This window comes from Pteropus alecto, unplaced genomic scaffold (assembly GCF_000325575.1).
Source record: "Pteropus alecto unplaced genomic scaffold, ASM32557v1 scaffold121, whole genome shotgun sequence".
Taxonomy (NCBI): Eukaryota; Metazoa; Chordata; class Mammalia; order Chiroptera; family Pteropodidae; genus Pteropus; species Pteropus alecto.
In genome coordinates this window covers 2,588,915-2,605,240 of record NW_006434369.1, presented here as the reverse complement: position 1 = coordinate 2,605,240, position 16,326 = coordinate 2,588,915, and the positions used below count along the sequence as shown (strand labels likewise).

Genomic DNA, 16,326 nt, shown 5'->3' with positions numbered 1-16,326 from the left:
TCAGAAGCACCATATATTTAACCTAAAAACTCAATTCTAGGGGTAAAACCTGGATGGGAGAGTGAATCCTTTTCATGGGTTGGCTCCCGGGAATTACCTAGAACTTAAATGAGGTAATAATAGAATATCTAAACTCTCTGCTATTCATAAACATCAGAGTTCATTTTAGAGCTGAAGGGCCAGTTACAACAAATGGAACAGGTTCATTGTAAAAGAATTAAGTTAGCTTGAGGAAAATTGCAAAAAAGACCAACCAAAATTCTCATTTAAAATACAGAATTTGTAAGAGTCTGCTGAAAGTAAGTATGCCCCAGTGAGTATTCTTCAGCAGCTCTCTCCATTATCTAATGACACCCTTATTTACTTTTTGGGAAGAAAGCAACTATCACAGAATACCAGCACTTTTACATCTTTGTGGCCTGGAAATGGGTCCATCAGAGAATCCTGCTGCCCTCAGCTGTCTTAACGCTGTTTTTGCCTCTGGAGAAACAATCAGCCTTGTCACCTATGATCAGGTAACTGCACATTTCCTCTGGTCCCACATCATATCCTTGTGGCCCACCTCCAGGGCTTCATCAGTCAGTGTCCTTGGAGCTCAGATTTCCCTTCTCTTCCCCCTTGCTGACACAGCTTGCCTCAGGTACGTGTGGCACTGCCTTTTCCCAAGGAGCTCCTCTAGTGCCACTGTCCCACAGCACTGCAACCTATAAGACAAGAGAGTTATCCCCTGAGGGCACCCCCCTACCCTTTAGGACCAGAAGAAAGCCAGTGGGTGAATGTCCCTGTCTCCTAGAACAATTTTAGAGGATATTCTGGATGCTTCCAAGGAGGCCCCAGCAGAATTAAGTTCTTGTTTCCCATAGCCATGACCTGATTCATATACCCTTACAATTGACCTGCCTCACTCTCCCTGCTCCCTCCCTCCTGCTTTCTGGGGGTTACTTCCAAAGACACTACCTGCCCCCAAGTCCTTATTTCAGTCTCCATTTTTGGAAATATCTAAACTTCGACACCTGTTGTATTAGTTTTCTGGCGCTGCCATAACAAAATACCAATGACTGGGGCATTTAAACAGCAGAAATTTATATTTCATAGTTCTGGAAGCTGGGCACTCTAAGATTAAGGTTAGGTTCAATCAAGGCCAACGGGTTTGGTTTCCTCTGAGGCCTTTCTCCTTGGCTTGCTAATGGCTGCCCTCTTGCTGCCTCTTCAATGGTCCATGTGCAATTGCGCCCCGGTGTCTCCCTGTGTGACCAAATCTCCTGTTCCTATTAGGACAACAGTCAGCTTGCATGAGGGCCCACCCTAACAACCTCATCTTAACTTAATCACCTCTTTAAAGGCCCTGTCTCCAAATGTAGTCACATTCTGAGTACTCCAGGTTATGGCTTCAACATAGGAATTTTGAAGTGGACATAGGTCACCTCATGAAACCTATGAAGAAGAAAAACTCCCATCTAGAATACAAGCTGCCTCAACATAATTATTTGGTCTTATATTTGTGGCTGTTTTCATAAAACTTTTCTGTCTTGTCTACTATAAGACCTTGGAGAGGTAGGTCTGTAAAACTGGAAGGGCATTAAATTTGTCAAACAGCCTCTATGTGTCCACTCCTGCTCTCTATGTTCTGGAAAAGACATGTAAGGCAAGTTTGTTGCTAGCCTGAAAGAGCTTAAAGTTTAAATAAGACAGGACCATTAGACATTTATCAGCAGAGAACAATTTAGCTTCGTTTGAGACAAGCTATATGGCATAGACTGTAAACTTAGATTCAGGGGAGACATGCTGCTTTAGTAGGGTTGAGTTTGTCATTACTGAAGGAATGGTCAGATTATTACCGGTCTGGTTGAATTAGATGATTTATGGAACTTCTACCCTGAAATCGACTGATTGAGAGATCAGTGTGGCCTGGTGTATGTGAAAATGTGGTGGATGGAGGGAAGAAGGGAAAGTTATAGGAAAATGAATAGAGCCTCTTCTTCCAGGGCCTTGGCAGAGACCCTGGAAGGATGGGAGGAAATGTTGAACAAGGTGTGGTATGGCCAGGTATACTGAGGAAGAGGGAACATTTTATATATTTGAGCAAGGGACCCACAGTGCAAAAGTGTTTAAGGAAGATGCATTGGGCAGTGTGTGCAAGAGGGAGGACAGGGCCATGTTAGGACAGCGGTGCCTTAGAATACAATGAGTTAGGAGGTAAGAAAGATCTGTGCCAAGCTTCTTCCTGCCTCTGAACCTTTGTACATGTGGTTCTTTCTGCCTGAAATGGCATAGGCCCACATCTTCCCTTGTGACCTTGGCTCCTTGTCATTATTGTCCAGCATATGGTTTTGAACCTGGATCACTGAATAGAATTCTAGATATTACTTCTTTATTTTTACCACCCTCTAACTGAAATTTAGCATTTCCTGCCTTTATAAGTGTAGGCAATAAACCTCAGTAGTATTGGCAGTATCTATAACTTTTTCACCCACAGAAATCACAGATTTTTCATATCACATTACACTCGTTGAAGATTATCTTGAAATATTGTGTATGCTCATCATAACTTCAAGATTTGGTAAGTTTTTGACTTGCTGCTAGGTTTTTTTTATTTAAAGCACATAGAGTACTATTTCATAAATTTTAATATTTTGAATAGCAATATTTCAATACAAAGAGTTTCCTTTGTAATCCTACATATTTTATTTTAAGTATATGAAAACTTATGAGAAGAAGGTCTATAGGCTTCACCAGAGGCCAAAGGCATCTGTGGCACAAAAAAGGTTGGGAGCCCTGGTGGAATTATGTAAAAAAGAAAGAAATTATATTAGTGAAGATTCCTATCAAAAATGGTCCCACCCCCTGCCCTGAGCTTAATGACTCCCTTTGAATCTCTACGCCCCCTGATCTTTTGTAAATTCAACATGTACCTTTTGTGAGAGATTTTTTTTTTCATAGTTTGGTTGGTACTCACCTTATCGGGACTGTAAGAGAATAATATTGAAGCTTTGATGACTGAGCAGAAAAATCTTAGGACAGCTGGTCAAAACAAGCTTGCCCTGCATTGTGGGAGGGACAAGCTTTCCAAATGATTTTCTGGTTGACACCTTAATTAAAAACAGCCTAAACAAGTGGTTGTGGTGAGAATTTATTAAAGAAAAATAACCAGGAGCAAATCCCTATCATGTATAAAGAAAGGTGAGAGTGAGAGTCAGGGGGCTTGAATTCTGAACTTAGCACAAAGGAGCCAAGAAACCTGACTGGTCACTCAGCAGTATGTGATCCATAAAATTAGGGGGTGGTCTGGTCACTAAGATCTAAGAACCTCTGTACTTGAAAACACTACGCCTTTATAGATATAGTTTAAGCTGATATCAAGGTGTCACAAGAAAAACTTTCAAGTAATACATCTGTTTCGCTTCTATGTCACTTAAATCTTAGACCCACTAAAAGCATCTAAGTTCATCAATGGATTTTCAGTATTACCAAAAGTGTTCTGCATGCTCTTTCTCTAGAAAGTATATAGAGAAACACAGGTTTCTTCCAAAATGCCTTTATTGAGTGAAGTTTTTAACCATTGCACCTTGGAGCTTCACTTCTTTGTTTCACTTAGAGCCAGAAAGGGACCAGGTAGCCGAGTATCCCTTCCTTGCCCTGACACCCCATTCACGGCTACAAGCTTTATAATGCTTGTGGTCATCCTTAGTATGAGTGAGCAGTGGAGACTGCACCATGGGCAACACTGAGCAAGACCAGTGGCTTCTGCTCTTCAAAATTAGCAAAGGCACATGCATATAATCAGCATGGCAAATGGAGAGTGAGTGAGGGATTTACACAGAGTAACCCGTTCCATGTGTAGGCTCTGAGAGGAGGGTATAGGAATATGGTGCCAGAGCCAGAACAGTTGGCATCTGCCCCGGGTGCTCTGCATAGAACCCATGTGCAAATGGGTGTGGCCTCGATGAGTGAGGTCCTGCTGGATTATTTCACGGTATTTTGTGATGGTTTTTATTTGTTCTTCCCAGCAACAGCTCTTTGAAGTAGTTTAGTGGTATATCTATTTACAGAGGAAAAACTAGAGACCTAAGATTGGTTAAAAAAAATTGACAGCTTCCAATGTGAGGGAGACTTGAGTACTTCTTGGCCTTTGGGTTTGATAATGATACCAGACCACTTTAGTACAATAAAAGTTATAGAATTTATTAACTTAAAAAAAGAAAAGGAACAGTGAACATTAACAAAATTCATTGACTTGCTGAATACCATAATTAAAGTGATACAGGAGGTAAGAAGAATGATCTCCTTTTGTTATTATAGAACAACAACAATAATAATAGTAATTAGTATTATTAGAGCTTTCTTTCCTTAATTTCTTGTCCCTCTCAACTTCCCCTGTGGAAAAAAATTTTACAAAACTAAGATCATACACTAAAGAATTATCTTTATAAAAAAGGAATGTTTGCATTTTTCTCTTAAGACATTTACAGTAGAGTGGAGATTTTTGGTTTTATACTTTAAAAGTTCTCCCTCATTAGTAGCCCTTTTTTCTCTCCTCCTGTAAACAGAATTACCAGGCAGAAGTAGGAAAGCAGAAGGACAAAGGGAACATGCTGCCTTGTAATTTAAGTCCTTGAATTCTGGTAAAATTCTGATATGAGAGTGTAACAATTAACTCCAATTAGGAAGTGGGAAAGTCTTTCATACCTTTTAAAACATCAAAAATCAATATTTCCAGGTGGGATGTACTACTGAGAAATAGAAGTCTCTTGGTCAGACCTAGCTTATATGGGAAATAAAACATCAGTTATTGCCAACGGCAATGATTGGTCATTCTGAATAGAATTTATCAGCATTTGAAATGGCATCAGTATAAAAGTAGTTTTTGTCTCTAGGGCAAGACTATTCTTTTTCTGGCTTCTAATACCCTTGATCTATCTGGAGAGTAGAAAAATTGGCTGATGCAATTCAAGTTTGGAAATGGAACTAATCAGCATCGTGACTTTCAGAAAACGTTAAATAATTCTAAAAATGTCCTAAAGTGTATATATATTGCTTTACTACTTAAGTTGGGAAGGAGATGGTAAAATACATTTTAGAACCCTGTTTTCTTTTAGTTAGGGTTCAGTGGAAAACCACCAACTCTGGAGAAGCCTTATAATATCTAGAGGAGGAAGAAAGTCGACACTTTGAATTCTGAGTAGGCGTGAACAGAAAAAACTGAAGCCACTTAGTTTCATAATCAGCTTGATGTTGAAGGGACCTTAGAGATTCCTACTCAGTTCTTTCACTTAACTGATTAGGAAATCAAGTGGAAGAGAAATCCCTTGCCCAGCCTCAGACAGAGCCAGGGGAAAGCAGCCTTCATTGTCAGCCTCCAACCTTCCCGTGCAATCTTTATTCTCAGGCCGAGCTTAGTTATAATATTTAATGACATATGTTGACTCTAAGACTGCTTGTGTTGGTGAATACCACAGATTTGACTGGGTAATGTGATCTTTTTTATTTGCTTTAAGTTAACTTTAGCCTTTAGCATGCATGGTGAGATGGAAAGGGCACTCGACTTGGATCCAGAAGGCTTGGTTCAAATTTCAGCTTCAACATTAGCTTTGCTTCAGCAAATCTGAGGGCCCTATTTTCTTAATCTATAAAATGGGAATAATAACATTTATCCAAATTACCTTACACGATCGTGAGGATTAATTGTAAAGAGTTTTGTAAAAGTATAAAGTGCTGACTAAACATAAGGGTGTTAATCTCACATCTTTGATAATAGGCTAAAAAGATATATTTTCAAATTTAATTTGCATAATCTTACAAATTCTGTTTTTACTCTGAGTATTTTTTCCCTGTAGAATTTCTTTATGCTAGGAATGATAACATGAAATTTTTGATACTTTATTCAATATATGATAATTGCATCCTTTAGGGCTATAGGACACTTAAGCAAATGTTCAAATTTGTATTGTGAAAATCGTAGCATACTCTTCACTGGGGAAATAGGGGATCGAGTACGATTGGTGATATGATCATCATCTTAAAACGGCTCACCTAGGCACAGCCATGGCAGCACAGATTGGAAGAAGATCTGGTAATTATACTCTGGTTCTTCTATGAATGTGTCCGGTCTGGGAAACTTGGGCACCAGAGTGGATTTTTAGGCATGAATTATTTGGTTTAGTTAGCCAGATAATCGCCAGCTGTCCTCTTTGCTCTTGCTCTTAGACCCCAGCCTGAATAACTGTCTTCTGTTTACTCATGCAAGCAAGTTGCTGGTTTCCATTTTCAAACAAAAACGAACTACATATTAGAATGGTATTTTAATTGAGCTATTTTTGCTGCTGATTCAGAGATCTTCCACCTCTTGCCAAAGGAGTTGCCCAGTTCAGAACCCATTAATTTAGTTGATTTGGGGGCTTCCCTTGTTGTCTTTGGGAAAGACTTAAATATACTGAGAGATTTGTAAGTCGATGGTATGAGATTTTGTGAACATTCAAACCTTATCTTAAATTCTGACCAAACGTTTTTCTACTAATTTTCCTAACTAAATGGAAACTCCAGCTGTATAAATAACAATTTTTGTTTGAAAATATTTCTTCCCTTGTTTTTAGAACTGTCGGGGGAATTAAATTATAAATAAGTAGCAGCAAAGAACTACTTTGTCAATGTGAAACAATACGAAATGATTCAAATTTCGAACTGAGTTCCAGAATGTAGAGACCACCCTTTAGCCTGGGTTCATGAAGCAAGCTGCCCTTTGGGGAGCAGGAAGAGGTTTACTCAGATGTTTTCTTGTGTGTCTTTATTCTACTTCTTCATTTATTTACCCATTTCTCTGTTCATCTGATTTTAATACTGCAGTTCTTTCCATATACTCTTAACTGCCATAACATGTCCCTTTGCAACCATCTTTTTGTCTTCCCGTTTTATCTTTAAAAAAAAGAAAAGGTGAATTCACATTTCACTGACTTCACAAACCTCATCCTACTTATGTATATAAAGAAAATACCTAAATATTTGACCAATACTGATACTTTTATCTAGGTATGTTTGTGTTTTGTTTACAAACTCCAGTGGAGAAAGTGGCATATCAGCTCAGCCAGGGTGCTCTACCCAGTAATTCTTCATCTCCTGCAGTGAAATCTCCTTATCAAGATGTTATGTGCTATCTGGCCCCTTCATTGCACTTTTTCGTACCTCCATTACTGTATATCAAGAATTTATTTATGCTATTGAACTATGAGCTTCATCATATATTTTGAGCTCATCTTTTGTTTGAAGGAGTTGTTTTTATTGTACTCTTCATTCCATGAATACTTGAACCAATCCATATTCTGTCACAGGTACATTACTACCAAAGAAATTGTAATAATTACTTGGTTTTCTAGAAAAAAATATAATAATTTAGATTAATAGTATCAACACTATCCTTACATTGAACATTTTTCCAGAGTTACTCAATGGAAACAAATGGTTGCTGTGAATTTTTACCCTGAGCCCCAACTTGCTTCCTATCAAGGATGTTATAATTGGAGAAATGTCTCCATCAGTCCAAAGAAGAGAGGAGAACATCCGGCCCTTGTGTCAGGGAGAGCTAATGATCCAGCTATCTGCACATGGAGGCTTGACACTTTTTCTCTCTCAGGCTTCTTGGTAGGAAGTCAATGATACCAGAAGAAAGAGTCCATTTTTCTTATTTAGGTTTTGGTCTGCTCTCTGGAACCCACTGGAGAAACTGAAATTTTCTGTCCATAACAATATTAGGTGTTGGTAGTTACCGTTTCTGTGAAAACGCATTAAGAATAACTTATTTTCCTTTGGAATGGGTGGTCTCATGCTGGAGTTAACAGAGCATCAGAACTGAGGATCATAAACATCCTGCTTTCACTCTGGTTTCCCGATTTATTTGAGTCTACTTCTGCCAGGAGTAATTTCAGTGTACATCTTAAGTGGGGAAATGGACAGATGGTCAAGGAGAGGGAAGGTGATCAGAAGTAGAGATGGGAAGACCTTGCAATCCAGCGTGAACTGACAAGGGAAGGACCTGCAGGGCTGAGGGCATCCTTTGGGAATTCTTGTTTTGTTCATTAGTTTGTTTTATTGTGGTAAAATATGCATAACATAAAATTTATCATTTTAGGTATATAATTCAGTGACATTAAGTACATTGATAGTGTTGTACAACCATCACCACTACCCATTGCTGAAATTTTCCATCCCTGTGCATCCATGTGAGAAACTGTCCCCATTAAACAGTAACTCTCCATGTCCCTCTCCCTACTGTCCCCGGTAACCACTAACCACTATTCTACTCTACTTACTTCTCTATGAATTTGACGACTTTAGGTGCCTCATAAGGGTAATCATAGAATATTTGTCTTTTTGTATCTGTCTTATTTCACTTAGCATAAATTCTTCGAGGTTCATCCATGTTATAGCATGCGTCAGAATTTCATTCCTTTATATGGCTTAATAATATTCCTTTATATAATATACTCCAGGTTGTTGAACACGTAATCCATTCATCTGTTGTTGATGGACTCGGATTGTTTTCACCTTTGGGCTATTGTGAATAATGCTGCTATGAGCATTGTCGTAGAGGCATTGTTTGAGTTCCTGCTTTCAATGCCTTGGGTATATATCCGAAAATGTATTGCTGGGTCATAGAGCATGTTTAACCTTTTGAGGAACCGCCACTCTGGCTTCCATGGTGGCTGCTCCATCTTACATCCCCACCCACTCTGCACAACACAGAAACCCTTGCTTTGACCCCTCTAAATGTCGCTTAACTCTGATTTGCTCACCAAGGCCTCATTCATCCCTAGGTCTTCCATGAGTGACCATTTTTGCTGCTTGGTGAGTTGGCTTTGGTTGGAGAAGGAGCATTTTTGTTTAGTTGTTACCCAGTTGGCTGTGCCAGCCTGTTTACGAGGTGCAGGAAGGCCTCCTGTGGCCGTGGGTGGCCGATGCTACGCCACTTTGCGTTCTTCACTATAAAGGGAGCCAGTATGGGGAAGTGTGCTCAGCCTTCCTCCTCCAGAAACAATCTGCCTTTGAGTTTTTCCCTTCCTAATAGCTGCAGGTTCATCTAAATGAAAAATTTATCTCATGCTGCTTACCCAAAGGAAGGGCTCTTCACATGTCAGATATTGTTTTACCAATTATCTTGGTAACTCCTGTACTTTTTATTTCTTAAAGCAAAGTTTAGAATTTTTTGAGTTTCTATAATATTCAACTTTTTAATGCATTTTATCATATATTAACAATAAATTAAGCAAGGTTTAGAATTATTTGAAATGTTCTCATACCTTCAATTATATGTGCTTGTGTGTGCATGTATTTATATCTAGACATGCTTCTTTTCATTGACTAATATAGACAAAGCCTTTAGTGAACAGTCAGGTTTCTTGAACAATCATTTTTTTAGAAATCTCAAACCCATTTTTTTTTATCATTCAACCTCTGAAACATTTGTATGAAGTAGTGGTTCATGAGCACCATTGTCTTTTGGCGGATAAGGAAACATGTCCATCAGTGAAGCTGGACCTGCCCACGAATTCCCCTTGGGGTACAGTGGGGGAGGGGCCAGGATCGGGGAGGGAGGGAGCACCACTGCTGGTGGTGGGGGCAGGCACAAGAGGGAGCAGAGATGTCTGCTTTCATTTCTGTGACTCCATAAATTTGCCTTTTACAAGTCCTCATTCTTTTTCTCTTCATGGGGTTATTGTGTTGGATATATGCATAACTTATCCTGCATCCCAACTCGTAATTACCTTATACCTTCTCTCTTTACAAAATATACACTTTCATAATCCAGAATTCTTAGCGTTGGATTATAAATACTATTCTTTGAAAACTGTAGTGCTTTAGATACTGTCTCAGCCCGTGCGAATTCTGATAGCTTTATTACCTATGGAAATTATTTAACAGTTATGTTTATCTAAATTGCATGTCTTCTATCAAATGAAAACTTAATTGTTCTATTTTATTTACTTTCCTTTAATTTCCTGTCGAGTATTTTATTGTTGGTTAGCTTTTTAAATGATCGAATGCTCTTTCCAACTAGATTGTAGGCTTTTCAGAGATAAAAGTTTCCTATTAGTGTCCCCATGATGTCTTGTACACTGTAAATACATACCACATATTTATGATTTGATACATTGCTTTTAGGCAAGGAGATTTTTAATATTAGCTACTTTTCATTCATAACAAATTCAGTCTTTGTTAAATAAACTTCGTTCAAATCCTTGATGTCCACTTTTCATCAGAGCAACATAATCGACACCTGGACAGATTAAAGGTTATCTATTTCTTAATTTATTCCTTCACAAAACTCCTGGTATCTGGTATGATCTCTGGTGGGCCCTCGAAAAATATTAGTTTCCACCTCCACCTGAAATCAAATTGTGAGTCTGTTTCTTTTTATTTCACTGTATGTGAGTTGCTTACTATAGCTATAATTCCGGAGAAACTACAGGAAAGCAGTGCGAATGCTGTCCTTGCAGTTCTGCACAACATGTTTACATCCTCACCCAAAAGCAAGAACCTTAAAAATGGATGGTATATCAAAATAAAAATTAAAAAAAAAAAAAAAAAACAGAGAAAATGTTTTATTAACCATTCGATTCAAGACTTAATTATTAAGTCTTGAGAAATGTTGCAAGTCAGTCCAAAGGCCTTGGGAAGTCCCCTTGAGTCATGAAAGGGTGTGGGAGAACCGGGAGGTCGACCTCTGGCATTAGCACCTCTGGGCTTTTGCTCTGATGCCAGAGTCACACTGGTACCCAGGCCAAGCACAGCCCCTGTCGCATGATAGGTGCACATTACCATCTTTTGAGCTGAACTGCCTTGGCCCTGCCACTACTGGCCTCAAGTTCCTCCTCCGTCAGGAGCAGGTCTTGGGGAATTGTTCCTTTTGTATAAGAATGAGTATATTTTCTCCATATTATAAGACACATTTTTCCCATATGTCCATATGCATCTTACCATTGATTTCTCTCTACACTTGTTTATAAAACGATAGTACATCGTTGCAATTACATCTTGCAATCAGTAGCTTCTTAGAGCTGAGGAATTTGTTTTCCTATCACTCTTCAAGGCAAATTGGGTTATTTAGAAGACTTATTTTCAAGTCTCCACGTTGCCACTTTCTAGCTGACATTAAGTTTCCTCGTCTGTGATTTAGAAGTTGAGGGAAGATGAAATATTGTTTAGCACAGCAATTTGACTTTCAGCAAAGACTCAGTACATATTAAGTATAATTATTTCACCAGAAGGTTAGAGACTTAACACTCGAAATCATTAGGAGTGCCTACTTAACACATGTAGGCGCTGTGTAACGCCGTGGGCAGCACTCAAGGCTGGAAGCACTACTGACCCCTGATGTAAAATACCTGTTTCTGGACTAGGGTACGAAAAGTGAGAGTTGTAATCCACCTTCTGTATTATTTTTGATGTAATAGACAACTCATTCATTTAGAGGGAACCTAGAAAGATAAAATATAAATTTTAATAACAAAGAAGCAGTTTCATAAAATGTCACTGTTGTATTGCATCTTTATAAAGAAATACAGCCACCTTGGACCCAGAAGATGATAGTCTTTTAAACCGTCTTTCTTGGGTAATATCAGGCTGCAGTATAATAAGTTATATTAACTTATTAGCTTGTGTCTTGTCAGAGAAAATAAATAGGTCCTCAGAGCATAGAGGAGCAAGGAACCTCCTCCACGTTTTCCTGTATAATGTCATGTTGAAGGGAACTAGGACCCGCCAACACCTGATGTTCTGCAGCTTATGACAGACATGGGGGAAGGACATGCCTCTCGTGAGGTTTCTTACCCAAGGGACAAATAAGCTAAAAGCAATACTGCGTTATTAGTTGTGTGTGCATGTGTGCGCGTGTGTGAGAGAGAGAGAGAGACGCACACAAGCAGAACTAAAAGTCCTGCCATTTTGCTTTATATCCATCAGCCATCCCCATTCCTCATCACAGGAAGGTAATCATAACCCCAAGCCACTGCTTCTTCTGCCTGGGTCTCTGAACTAGAGCAGGTCTTAGAGTCAGTTCACCACGCACCAGACAGATCTGTGGCCACCTTCGACAATTCTTTTTTCCTGAATGTCAATGAGTTGCATTGATCCAGCCTCTAAGGATAGGGGACCAAATGAAATAGAGCATTTTATATTATGTCATCTTGTACAGAGACTACTGTATAATCAGGAGTCAGAAATCTTAAGCATTAGGCTGTGAAGTCATTTTGTCTATGAGTTGGATTACAACACATTCATTCATTGTAAGCACTCACCAACAGATGAACCCACAGCCATCTCCATTTATTCTTGCACGTAAATTGGGTTTTCAGTGACAGTAAGCTATTGGAATTAAAGCAACCTAGAGTTCCAAGTTCTGTTCTGTTCATGAGTGCTGGAAAAGACTTTTGTGAGACCTCAAGTATCACCGCTACATTTTGGAGATGAGCATATGGAGGCCCAGAGAGAGGCAGTGACTTGCCGAGGGTCATACAGTGTGTTGGGGACATATAGAGGACTAGAAAACTAACAATTCTTGATACTCTGTCCCTGGGTCTTTCTACTTCCCTTTCTGGTGACACATGGATAGGATTTTACTCAAGTTTCATTCCTGATGGTTGATATGAAAAGTTTTTCACTTGTCCAACCTGTTGTCTTTTTCCACATAGATTACATGTGATATTTTTAGAAACTGAGCAAGGGATGCTGAAAAGCTAATTTGTATAGTGGGCCTTTTTTGTTTTGGTTGTCATGAGTGCTCTCCATGCATAGCTTAGAAACATCTCCAGAGAAATGATAATCAGCTCTCCAAGGAGCACTGTGCAGACTGGCATGTTCTTGTGCTTACTGGTAAATATTGTCCTGTAAATTCCTGGCATCGAGAGTCAATACGGGCGAGGTCAGCCAACTTGTTTTCTTTCATTGATATGTGACAATCATAGAAATGTAACTCTGGTGCCTTCACATGTACCCAGAGTAAGTTAAATGCATCTGCCTTTTTTTTTTAATTATGTAACATTTATATGAAGTTTATATTAAAGTTTTATAAATTTTCTGCAACAGCTGTATGAATACAGGGTATGATTTTAAAATACGATGTTTTGGAGAACGTGTAAGAACTGGCATCTCTTCAGGTAGACATGGAGGTACTAAAACCCTTGGTCACTATGAGGTATTTACATACTCCATGTGGTGTACTTTGTGCAGTACCTTAAGATGGTTCCTGTGGATAAAATAGAGGTTTAAGAGGTATGGTAAAAGTAGATTGTATTTCTTGTCCAATCTGGGGAATTTCCTATTCCTGAAGTCTATAATAAGTTGATTATGTTTATTGTTTACTAAAACAAAGGTGAGAGAGATTGCCACAAAAGTAAAACACCTATGGCAAACATCTGAGCTTCTCTTAAAAATATGGGCTGCAAAGAAATATAAATTCATTGGCTTAATTGGAAGAGAGTGTAGAAATTGAATGATCCAGTAAAACTAAAAGCCCGGCTTCTTTAATCTTCAGAGACCTATTGTAGTAAATGTTCTGAAAAGCCTTTGCCTGCAAAGCGGACTTTGCCCTGTAACGTCTGACCTCCTGGAGGTCAATAACTTTGGACTCGCCCTGTCATTTGTCTCATGTTAATGAGTACTTTTTTTTTTTTTTAATTTGGGTTTGAAATGTGCTGGAAACATCTAAAGGAAAAAAATATTCATATATACCAAAGTTTTCTCGTTTTTTATATAGTTCTGCAATTTGATTTCATTAACTATTACCAAGGAAGTTTTATAAGAAAATATACTTTAAAATCTTGCTCTCAGGCCAGTTCCTATCCACCCCGCCCTCCTGTGCTTGTTACAGGTCACCATTTCCATTAGTTTCTTATGAATTCTTCCACTGTTATGCAAATTCAAAAATATCAGAACATACAGAACTGCCTTTTATTTTTTCGAGCAGTCTTCTGCTATTGCAAACAAAACTGCATGTACTGATATACTTCATTCATACATGTGCAGGCATATCTGCAGGAAGGATTCGAATTTTGACCAGAGTACTTGTGATAGTGTCGACTGCCTTCACTGTGGCTTGTTTCATTTTGCACACCTATGAACAATTTATGAGAGCTTCAACACACACTTATGGATTTTTGCCAATCCGATATGTGAAATATAATATCAATGTGGTTTAAATTTGCATACCCCTTTTAAAAAGTGTGAAGTCAGACATCTCAATAGTTTAAAGGCCATTAGTATTTCTTTTTTGGCAAACTCTGTGTTCCTGTACTTGCTTTCCTATTGGGTTGTTGGTCTCATTGATTGATAGGGCTCTTTATTAATGGGGAGATTAATTAGCTGTAAGTCCATGATATAATCTCCAAATATTTTTCTCAGTTTCGTGTTTTCTTTAGTCTTTGAAGTTTTTTGTTTGCCTCATAAAGAAGTTAATTTTTACGTAGTGACTTTTTCCATTCTTTCTTTTATGGCTTCCAGATTTTGAGTCACATAAAGCATCCTCCCTATCCCCCTTCTACAGATACACACAGACATTGCTCTCCACCCTTTTTTTTGCAGAATTTCTGTTGTGTTTTTTTTTTACATTTAAATATTTGCTCCCCGTGGCATTTATCCTACTCTTCTGTACAGATTCAACGTTATTTTTTTCCAAATGTTACTCAGTTGACCTAACTACCTTGTTAGAAAGCCCACGTTTACCCCCACTTAAATGCCTTGTTGTAAAATAAATATGTTGTAAATGAAAAATAGCCATGATTCCCTTGTGAAACAAGAAACCATGGGTCAAGGTTTTTTTGGGGAAAATGTTTAGGTCCTTCTTTTTTAACTTAAGACAACTCTTCCACTTTCTCCTCTAAGGGTAACATTTACTCATGGTAAATGAATGAAGTTAAGTGAACCCATATGTTCCTCTTTAGAGAAATGATAAAATTTTGCCTTGTGACATAAATCTAAAGATTTATCTTAAGACACTGATTTATTTCACTCAAAATAATTTGTCTCTTTATCACAAAGCTTAAAGCAAAATAGAAACCTTTTCAGTTACTTGAGGAGCATGCTATTTGCGAGCCCTTAGAACAGTTTGAGTTCTCAAAATGTGGTCTCCACACCAGCAGCAGCATCACCTGGGAACTTGTCAGAAATTCCCATCCTTGACCTATAGAATCAGAGACCTGGTGTGGGTAGAGCCCAACAAGCTGCATTTAACGGCCCTCCAGCATGCTCAAGTTTGAGACTCGTGGCCTTACAAGTTATATTTACTCTCTTAATGGAAAATTGCAACCTCCAAGTGCTTCCTTCTAGGTGGATAGGGTTGGTCTTTATCTTCTTGACATGGAAAAATGTAGAAACTAGCAGGAAATGATAATGTCTGTTCTTTGACAATAGAATTCTTAGAGTAGAAAACTTCTCTGGGTTTTTCCAGGAGTCACAGAGATATCTCTCTAGTGCTTTGGATTAGTACATCTTACATCCAAAATTCTCTGATTGGGTCAGTGCTTCCCTTTGTCATATAATAAAAAACCAGCAAAACTGGTTTCTATAATATGCTGGGGAGTTTTATAGCATTGAAAACTTGTCTTACCCCTACAAAAGCATCATTGTTCCTTCTTGTCCCTTGCCCCTCTGCCTTTAAAAATAATTTGATATCAGAACAGAATCATATTTACCTCTGATGACTGTTGGCCACGCCATAATTGTGCTTACGTTCGTTTGGCAGGTTAAGGCATATCTTCTGCGCCTATTTGCCAACCAGGATTCAGCTTAGAGCAGTGGTTCTGAAACTTTGCTGGACCTTAGAGAATCAGCCAAGTAGCTTTTTAAAATCCTGCCATCCAGACCACACTCCTATAACTAAATCAGTATCTCAAGAGTACTGATTCAGGCACCAGAATTTAAATTTTTAACCTTTCCCATCAATTTTAGTATGTGTCCAAGTTTGAGAACAAGTTTTAAAGTGATTTTGGTTTAAACTAAAAGGACTATATAATAGGTGCTAAATATTACATGCAAGAATGTGGTCCTGAAAATGCCAAATACAGTCAGAACAAGAAATACGTAGTTTAAAAAGCAACCTGCATGAAACTTAAATCACCTCCTTTTTGCATGACTCTCTCATCTTTTAAAGAACCCATGTTGTAGCATGTGTTTCTCTCTTTATCCTCTTTATTTCATTATCACAGTCTTCTGGTTTTGTTGGCTACAGGGAAAATGACAAAGTGCCAGAGGAGTCATTATTAGACTTTCTCATTGGCTCTGCTTTGATGCATTTAGCAGATTGAACCAAACCCTCTTTGCATACTTTGACCTCCAGAAGCTTCT

The 16,326-nt window shown here is 38.5% G+C and overlaps 1 protein-coding gene across 1 annotated transcript in view; it reads left to right on the top strand.

Moving 5' to 3' along the window:
* The first annotated feature begins 410 nt into the window (after positions 1-410).
* Positions 411-16,326, top strand: part of E2F3 (E2F transcription factor 3) — a 46,806-nt gene continuing 30,890 nt past the window's right edge. The window contains exon 1 of the mRNA XM_025044905.1: positions 411-515. Coding sequence (XP_024900673.1) covers positions 426-515 — 90 coding nt within the window. The 5' untranslated portion in view covers positions 411-425. The remainder of the gene's footprint in view (positions 516-16,326) is intronic.